The sequence below is a fragment of the Vipera ursinii genome (assembly GCF_947247035.1).
Source record: "Vipera ursinii genome assembly, chromosome: 6".
Lineage (NCBI taxonomy): Eukaryota > Metazoa > Chordata > Lepidosauria > Squamata > Viperidae > Vipera > Vipera ursinii.
In genome coordinates this window covers 87303442-87312422 of record NC_139515.1, presented here as the reverse complement: position 1 = coordinate 87312422, position 8981 = coordinate 87303442, and the positions used below count along the sequence as shown (strand labels likewise).

Below are 8981 nucleotides of genomic sequence, written 5' to 3'. Positions count from 1 at the left end.
GAATTTTTGCCCCATTTTATGACCTTCCATGCCACGGTTGTTAAGTGAGTCGCTGCAGTTGTTTAGTTAGTGACGTGGTTGTTAAGCAAATCTGGCTTCCGCCATTGACTTTGCTTGTCAGAAGGTCGCAAAAGGGGAAAATCACCTGACCCCGGGATGTTGCGACCGTTGTAAATACGACTCAGTTGCCAAGTGTCTGAACTTTGATCAGGTGACCCCAGGGATGCTGCAATGGTCATAAGTATGAAACAGGGTCATAAATCGCTTTCAATGCTGCTGTAACTGAATGGCCACTAAATGAATTGTTGTAAGTCCAGGACTCTGTATTCATACCCTAACACAGGGATAGGCAACCTTGGCTCTTTTATGACTGATGGACTTCAACTCCCAGAATTCCTGAGCCAGCCAGGCTGAGGGGAAAGGGAGAGGTTTCCAAGCTGAGCCATGCTGAGTCAGGAATTCTGGGAGTTGAAGTCCATGAGTCATAAAAGAGCCAAGGTTGCCTACCCCTGCATCTAAGGCCCCTTCATGACTTGTGGACTTCAACTCCCAGAATCCTGAGCCGGCATGGGGGAACTATGGCCCCCCTCATGACTCGTGGACTTCAACTCCCAGAATTCCTGAGCCAGCCATGCTGAGGGGAAAGGGAGAGGTTTCCAAGCTGAGCCATGCTGGCTCAGGAATTCTGGGAGTTGAAGTCCACGAGTCATGAGGGGGCCATAGTTCCCCCATGCTGGCTCAGGAATTCTGGGAGTTGAAGTCCACGAGTCATGAAGGGGCCATAGTTTCCCCCATGCCGGCTCAGGAATTCTGGGAGTTGAAGTCCACCAGTCATAAAAGAGCCCAGGTGACTCAAGAGAGAGCTGCTCACTCCGTGGATTTCGGAAATAAAATCCCTTTGTTCTTTTGCTGTTGCGTGATCTACTTCTGCATAAAAGGATCCTGAAGGCTTGCAACGAGGTTTGTGTGTTAAGACACACAGCCGTGTCCTCTAGAGTGTGCGCCCTTACCTATGCAGACCATTGTCGTGGTGTCGGCAGAGAGCCGAGGAACGTGCAGGGAACGTCAGGAAGATTGTACAGGTAGTCCTCGACTTACGACCGTTCGTTTAGTGACCGTTTCAAGAGTTACAACGGCACCAGGAAAAAGGGACTTAGGGGTGGCTTTCCACGTACCCATCCCAGCATCCCGCAGGGTCACATCATCAAAATTCAGATGTCTGGCCACTGGCCAGACGACAACCCCCCCCCCACCACCCACCACCCACCCCGCAACTTCACACCTGGAAGTCTTTTATTTAAAAGGCGCTAGAAACGTATGAGGAATGTTTGGAAATCATCAGGCGCTCATTTTATACGGACCAACAGGTTCCTGACAGGGTAGGGGAAAATATCAATTCTCGTTCTGAATATCCTTATAATCTACTAAATAATCTCTTGTCTTTTTTTTTTTTTAACCCGGGAAAAAAAAATCCGTCAAGTGGTTTACGAGCCGGAAGGAAACTTTTTTTTTTTTGCACCGAGAAATCGTTGCGGATCCGCAGTGCGTCACCAAAGGAGTTTTTTAAATAATAATGATAATAATAATAATAATAATAATAATAATAATAATAATAATAATAATAATAATAATAATAATAGCAATGATAGGCGTTTCCTTGGGCTGGCTCAAGCAGAGTCTCTGGGAGTCGGGACCCCCCCCCAAGTGCTGCTCGGGAGTAAAAGGCGTCGGAGGGGGGGCGAGGGGGGGGTTTCCAAGGCTAGGGCTTCAACGACAGGACCGAGGCGTAGCTGTCTACGGCGGCCGCTTTGGGCTTCTTCCGGCCGGACGGGATGGGAGGAAGCACCGGCTTGGTGTTGGACCCTGGGCGGACGGTGACGTTGGGGACGAGGTGCGGGGAAGGGGCTTTGTGCTTGGGGGTCTTCTTGCTATCCGCCAGACGGTCGGCCTCTGCAACAGAGAAGAGCGGGATTGGAGGTCTGCTTGGAGAAGGAAGGGACTGACTTTCTTTCCTTCGCTCCTTTCGGCCCTCCCTCCCTCCCTCCCTCCCTTCCTTCCTTCCTTCTCTTCTTTTTTCTTTTCTACCGGCAGTGATTCACTTAATACGTCTAAGCAAGAAAGGTCGTAAATATGGGGCAAAACTCACTTAAAAACTGTTTCGCTTAGCAACGGAAATTTGGATCTCAGTTGTGGTCGTAAATCAAGGACCCCTGCCCTTCCTTCCTTCCTTCCTTCTTTTCTCCTTCCTTCCTTCCTTTTTTCCCTTCCTTTCCTTTCTCCTTCCTTCCTTCCTTTCCTTTTTTCCTTTCCTTTTCCTTCCTTCCTTTTTTATCTTTCCTTTCTCCTTCCTTCCCTTTCTTTTTTCCCTTCCTTTCCTTTCCTTTCCTTTTTTCTTTTTCTCCTTCCTTCCTTTTTTCCTTTCCTTTCCTTCTTTTCCTTTCCTTTCTCCTTCCTTCCTTCCTTTCTTTCCTTTCCTTTTCCTTCCTTCTTCCTTCCTTTTTATCCTTTCTCCTTCCTTCCTTTCTTTTTTCCTTTCCTTCCTTCCTTCCTTTGTTTTTTCCTTTCCTTTCTCCTTCCTTCCTTCCCTTTCTTTTTTCCTTCCCTTTCCTTTCTCCTTCCTTCCTTCCTTCCTTCCTTCCTTTCCTTTTTTCCTTTCCTTTCTCCTTCCTTCCTTCCTTTTTTTCCTTCCTTCCTTCCTTCCTTCCATCCTTCCTTCCTTCCTTCTTTTCTCCTTCCTTCCTTCCTTCCTTTTTTCCTTCCTTCCTCCCTTCCTTCCTTCCTTCCTTCTTTTCTCCTTCCTTCCTTTTTTCCTTTCCTTTCTCCTTCCTTCCCTTTCTTTTTTCCTTTCCTTTCTCCTTCCTTCCTTCCTTTCCTTTTTTCCTTTCCTTTCTCCTTCCTTCCTTCCTTTTTTCCTTCCTTCCTTCCTTCCTTTCTCCTTCCTTCCTTTTTTCCTTTCCTTTCTCCTTCCTTCCTTCCTTTCTTTCCTTTTTTCCTTTCCTTTTCCTTCCTTCCTTCCTTTTTTATCTTTCCTTTCTTCCTTTCTTTTTTCCTTTCCTTTCTCCTTCCTTCCTTCCCTTTCTTTTTTCCCTTCCTTTCCTTTCTCCTTCCTTCCTTTCTTTCCTTTTTTCCTTTCCTTTTCCTTCCTTCCTTCCTTTTTTATCTTTCCTTTCTTCCTTTCTTTTTTCCTTTCCTTTCTCCTTCCTTCCTTTCCTTTTTTCCTTTCCTTTTCCTTCCTTCCTTCCTTTTTTATCTTTCCTTTCTTCCTTTCTTTTTTCCTTTCCTTTCTCCTTCCTTCCTTCCCTTTCTTTTTTCCTTTCCTTTCCTTTCTCCTTCCTTCCTTCCTTTCCTTTTTTCCTTTCCTTTTCCTTTCTTCCTTTCTCCTTCCTTCCTCTTTTTATCTTTCCTTTCTCCTTCCTTCCTTTCTTTTTTTCCTTCCTTCCTTCCTTCCTTCCTTCCTTCCTTCCTTCCTTCCTTCCTTCCTTCCTTCCTGTGCCTCCCCCAATTTCTGGGCATTTTACCAAGTTTAAAACTGGTAGACATTAAAATAACAAAACAAATAACAACAATAACAATAAGTACAGTTAAAGGTGGGGAGGAGAGGAGCCCAAAGTAGAGGCAATCGTTGACTTACAACCAGTCATTTAGTGACTGTCCAAAGTTACAATGGCGCTGAAGAAAGGGACTTATGACCAAATTTCAAATACGTGAACCTTGCACCCTCCCCCCAGGGTCACGTGATCAAATTTTTGGATGCTTGGCAACGGAGTCATATTTATGACGGTCACGGTGTCTTGAGTCACGTGATCCCCTTTTGCGACCTTCCGACAAGCCAAGTCAACGGGGGGAAGCCAGCTTCACTTCACAACCGTTTTCCTAATTGAATAACTGCAGTGATTCACTTAACAACTGTGGCAGGAAAGGTCATAAAATAGGGAAAAACTCATTTAGCAAATGCCTCGCTTAGCAACAGAAATTTGGGGCTCAAGTGTGGTTGTACGTCGAGGACTTCCTGTACTCAAAAGGCACTCCCGGCCCTAACTGATGACGCCTTAGAATCTTTTTGCCTCTTAGTCAAACTACGTCTCATCCTAGACTGGAGCTGGAATTTCTGGGCTCTCGGATTAAATGCTGGGAATTTTATAAGGAGAGGCTACAGTTGCCTGCAAAGGTATCTGAATCCATCTTGGCATTTCCTTACCTTTAGGGGCTGTTATCAAAAATGACCTCTAGATGGCACCAGAGAGAACAGGAGAACTATTAATCTGCTGCCATCTAGTGGCCACCTGGAGATTTGCAGGTCAGATAAGAATCCCTAGCCCAGGGGTAGGCAACCTTGGCTCTTTTATGACTCCTGGACTTCAACTCCCAGAATTCCTGAGCCAGCGTGGCTCAGCTTGGAAACCTCTCCCTTTCCCCTCAGCATGGCTGGCTCAGGAATTCTGGGACTTGAAGTCCACAAGTCATAAAGCGGCCTAGCCCTAGCCCAGGAGTAGGCCACCTTGGCTCTTTTGTGACTCGTGGACTTGCAACTCCCAGAATTCCTGAGCCAGCATGGGGGAAATGTGGCCCCTTCATGACTCGTGGACTTCAACTCCCAGAATTCCTGAGCCAGCATGGGGGAAATGTGGCCCCTTCATGACTCGTGGACTTCAACTCCCAGAATTTCTGAGCCAGCATGGGGGAAACTATGGCCCCTTCATGACTTGAGGACTTCAACTCCCAGAATTCCTGAGCCAGCATGGGGGAACTATGGCCCCTTCATGACTCGTGGACTTCAACTCCCAGAATTCCTGAGCCAGCGTGGCTCAGCTTGGAAACCTCTCCCTTTCCCCTCAGCATGGCTGGCTCAGGAATTCTGGGAGTTGAAGTCCACGAGTCATAAAGCGGCCTAGCCCTAGCCCAGGAGTAGGCAACCTTGGCTCTTTTATGACTCGTGGACTTGCAAATCCCAGAATTCCTGAGCCAGCATGGCTCAGCATGGAAACCTCTCCCTTTCCCCTCAGCATGGCTGGCTCTGGAATTCTGGGAGTTGAAGTCCACGAGTCGTAAAAGAGCCAAGGTTGCCTACCCCTGCCCTAGGCAAAACATAAGAGAATATCTGTAGTCTGGGGTGTCCTCTCCCCAACTCACTCCTGAGCCACAGCAGGGCCATCTGTTCGGAGGAGGTCAGAAAAAGTCAAGATGGGGGTCGCGACAAAGACTTTGAGCCCTTTCATAATGTGAAGCGTATTCAAGGCTTTTGAATTGGCACCCACCTTGTCGGCTCTTTTTTTCATCGGCGACTTCTGCCACAGACACAGAGACGGTCCTGGAGGGGCGGGTAGAAGATATGCTGGGAGAAAGGGGTGATCCTGGATCAGCGAAGGACTTTTTGGCCGGTTGGACCGATTCCCTGTACCTGAGGAAGGAAAGGGTGAGATCAACGCCCAGGAACTCTTCAGCTCCAACTCACCCAGAGTAGCCACATCATGTGGTATCTACCAGCATCCATGTTCTCTGCACATTTCGAGGCCTTCAGAGTGATGGGGCCACATTCCTTGCCTGGGAATCATGGGTCTTATAGTGCAAGGTACCTCCAGGTTGGGGGAGATTTAACCAGCTGTGGGCTGTGGAGATCTTCTACTCTGCCATTCCGACGGTGCCAGCTTTTGCAGCCTCACCCAACATCTGGACCACGGTGTCATCGGCACCCCCTGATCTGTTGCACAGTTGTTTGTGAGACTATCCTGGGCTGGGCTTGCTGTCTCCCTGACAGAGCGATGGGAACTTTCCCTGCCTGGGGATCATGGGTCTTGTAGTATGAGGTATCTCTGGTGGTCCAGAAGCCCTACAGGCTGGAACTTCCTCTAGAAGATCTGCAGAAGGTTCCCCCCCCCCCAAGGAGTCACATCTCTACTCACCTTTGGTCAGGAGTGGTGGGTGAGACGGGGCTCACGGTACATCTAAAGGACCCCGTGGAGGTGAAAGATGGAGGCTCTAAGAACTGGCCATGCACGCTGGGGACTGCAACTCGGAGGGCATCCCTGGAACAAACCAGAAAAAGCCCTCTGATTCTCCCAGCTCGGAGCTCACTTTTTTCTTTATTGACATGCAAATTCTATTTCTAAACAGTTTTTCCTTCCAATGGAGCCTGCCACCATCTATCCATCTCCCTCTCTATGTATTTTCTATCAATATTTATATCTATTATATCTATATCTATCTATCTATCTATCTATCTATCTCATCTATATCTAACATCTATATCATCCATCCATCTCTTCTCTCTCTCATTCTCCATCTGGGATAGGATGGATGGGAGAAGAATAGAATAGAGTAGAGTAGAGTAGAGTAGAGTAGAGTAGAGTAGAGTAGAGTAGAGTAGAGTATAGGATAGGATAGGATAGGATAGGATAGGATAGGATAGGATAGGATAGGATAGGATAGGACAGGACAGGACAGGACAGGACAGGACAGGACAGAATATAGGGGAAGGAATAAGGATAGGATAGGATAGGATAGGATAGGATAGGACAGGACAGGACAGGACAGGACAGGACAGGACAGAATATAGGGGAAGGAATAAGGATAGGATAGGATAGGATAGGATAGGATAGGATAGGATAGGATAGGATAGAATATAGGGAATAGAATAAGGAAAGGATAGGATAGGATAGGACAGGACAGGACAGGACAGGACAGGACAGAACAGAACAGGGAATAAACTAGAACAGAAGATCATAATTCCCAGGAAATCATCCCCCACCCTAAATATCTCCATTAGATCCAGTGCTCTGAAAACAGATACTATCTATGACATTGTTGGGTGATTTTTTTTTAAAAAAAAGCAATGCTGCAACAGGCTCAAAATACAGCGGTGACAGGCTTGCGCAGGCCGAGCGCACCTGTACTCACACCTGGGAAACCGGCGTGCCTGGAGGAAGTCTGCGGCTCCCAAATGCGACAGGCAGATGCGGTTGGGAGGGCGCAGGTGTGAGTTCTGCTATGGCAAAAATCCAGAGGATGAAGCTTCAAAAATTGATGGAGGCAGCATGGTGTGGATTGGCTCCATTCCAGACTGCATTTGCCATACTGCCTAACCCGGGTTGTCTTAAGCCACGTTTGGGATGTGTGTTGCACGCTAGGAGGTGCAAGCAGGTGCAAAGCACCCAAGTTGAAGACGATACGCAGGTGGCCTGTTGTGTGAACGGCACTGCTAAGTCCAACTGATTTAGTTCACAGGGTTGTGTGTGGACAACATGTTTTGTTGTTTTGTCACTGTCTTTCTAAATCTTAAAATGTGTGGACTTCAACTCCCAGAATTCCCCAGCCGGCATGGCCGCTGGGGAATTCTAGGACTTGTAGTCCACGAGTCTTAAAATTGCCAAAGTTGGACACCCCTGCTTTAAATCCCCATTTTTCAACTTTGGCAACCTTAAGGCGTGTGGACTTCAACTCCCAGAATTCCTCATCCAGCAAGGCTGGCTAGGGAGTTCTGGAAGTTGTAGTCCAGAAGTCTTAAAGTGGCTAAGATTCTCTCTCTCTCTTAGCCCAAACCACCTCGTAGGGTTGTCGTTGTGATGTAAATGGGAGGAGGGAGGAGGGTTAGATATGTTCACCGCCTTCTTTATAAAAATAATAAAAGTGCGATATTAAATAAATAAGAGAAAGAAAGAAAGAAAGGAAGGAAGGAAGGAAGGAAGGAAGGAAGGAAGGAAGGAAGGAAGGAAGGAGAAAGAAAGAAAGAAAGAAAGAAAAAAGAAAGAAAGAAAGAAAAAGAAAGAAAGAAAGAAAAAGAAAGAAAGGAGAGAGAAGGAAGGAAGGAAGCAAGGAAGGAAGGAAGGAAGGAAGGAAGGAAGGAAGAAAGAAAGAAAAAGAAAGAAAGAAAAGAGAGAGAAGGAAAGGAAGGAAGGAAGGAAGGAAGGAAGGAAGAAAGAAATAAAGAAAGAAAGAAAGAAAGAAAGAAAGAGAAAGAAAGAAAGAAAGAAAAAGAAAGAAAGAAAGAAAAGAGAGAGAAGGAAAGGAAGGAAGGAAGGAAGGAAGGAAGAAAAAGAAAGAAAGAAAGAAAGAAAGAAAGAAAGAAAGAAAGAAAGAAAGAAAGAAAGGGAGGGAAATAGGGAGAGAGGCAAGCAGGCAGGAGAGGAAAAGGAGACCCTTAGACCATTTCAATCAGTCAATCAATCAATCAATCAATCAATCAATCAAAATAGAGCTGGAAGGGACCTTGGAGGTCTTCCAAACCAACCCCCTGCTCAACCAGGAGACCCTATCCAGGAGTAGGCAACCGTGGCTCTTTTAGGACTCGTGGACTTCAACTCCCAGAATTCCTGAGCCAGCCATGCTGAGGGAAAAGGGAGAAGTTTCCAAGCTGAGCCATGCTGGCTCAGGAATTCTGGGAGTTGAAGTCCACGAGTCCTAAAAGAGCCAAGGTGGCCTACTCCTGCGCCTAGACCATTCCAATCAATCAATCAATCAGAACAGAGCTGATAGGGACCTTGGAGGTCTTCTAGTCCAGTCCCCTGCTCAAGCAGGAGAACCTACTGTATACCAGTGATGGCGAACCTTTCAGAGACCGAGTGCCCAAACTGCAACCCAAAACCCGCTTATGTATCGTCGGGTGCCGGGTGGGCGTGGCCCATTGGGTGGGTGTGGCCCATTGCGTGGGTGTGGCTGCGGCAGACTGGGTGGGACTAAAAAATCCAATTAATCAATTCCAACTTTGCGAGATCTTTTTTTTCCCCGCAAGAAGTTGAAATTGATTGATTGATTGATTGAACCTTTTGTTTTTTTGCACACGGCGGCGGAGGCCTAAAGCGAAAAGCTTTTATAAAACCCAGCGGAAGGCCTAGGATTGGGGCGACGGCGCGCGTGCCCACAGGGAGGGCTCTGCGTGCCAGCTGTGGCACCCGTGCCATAGGTTCGCCGCCACGGCCCTAGACCATTCTAGTGGTGGCTGTCCAATTTCTTCTTTAAAAACCTCCAGTGATGGATGGAGCACCCAC

The 8981-nt window shown here is 47.2% G+C and overlaps 2 protein-coding genes across 4 annotated transcripts in view; both read right to left on the bottom strand.

Annotated features, from left to right (window-relative positions):
* The window catches only part of EXOC4 (exocyst complex component 4), a 733833-nt gene that overhangs the window by 347478 nt on the left and 377374 nt on the right, over positions 1-8981 (bottom strand). The gene's annotated exons all lie outside the window — the stretch shown is intronic.
* LRGUK (leucine rich repeats and guanylate kinase domain containing) overlaps positions 1612-8981 on the bottom strand; it is a 43218-nt gene continuing 35848 nt past the window's right edge. Inside the window, exons 18-20 of the mRNA XM_083366103.1 lie at positions 5901-6023; positions 5256-5398; positions 1612-1950 (exon numbers count right to left, since the gene is read on the bottom strand). Coding sequence (XP_083222229.1) covers positions 1760-1950; positions 5256-5398; positions 5901-6023 — 457 coding nt within the window. The 3' untranslated portion in view covers positions 1612-1759. The remainder of the gene's footprint in view (positions 1951-5255; positions 5399-5900; positions 6024-8981) is intronic.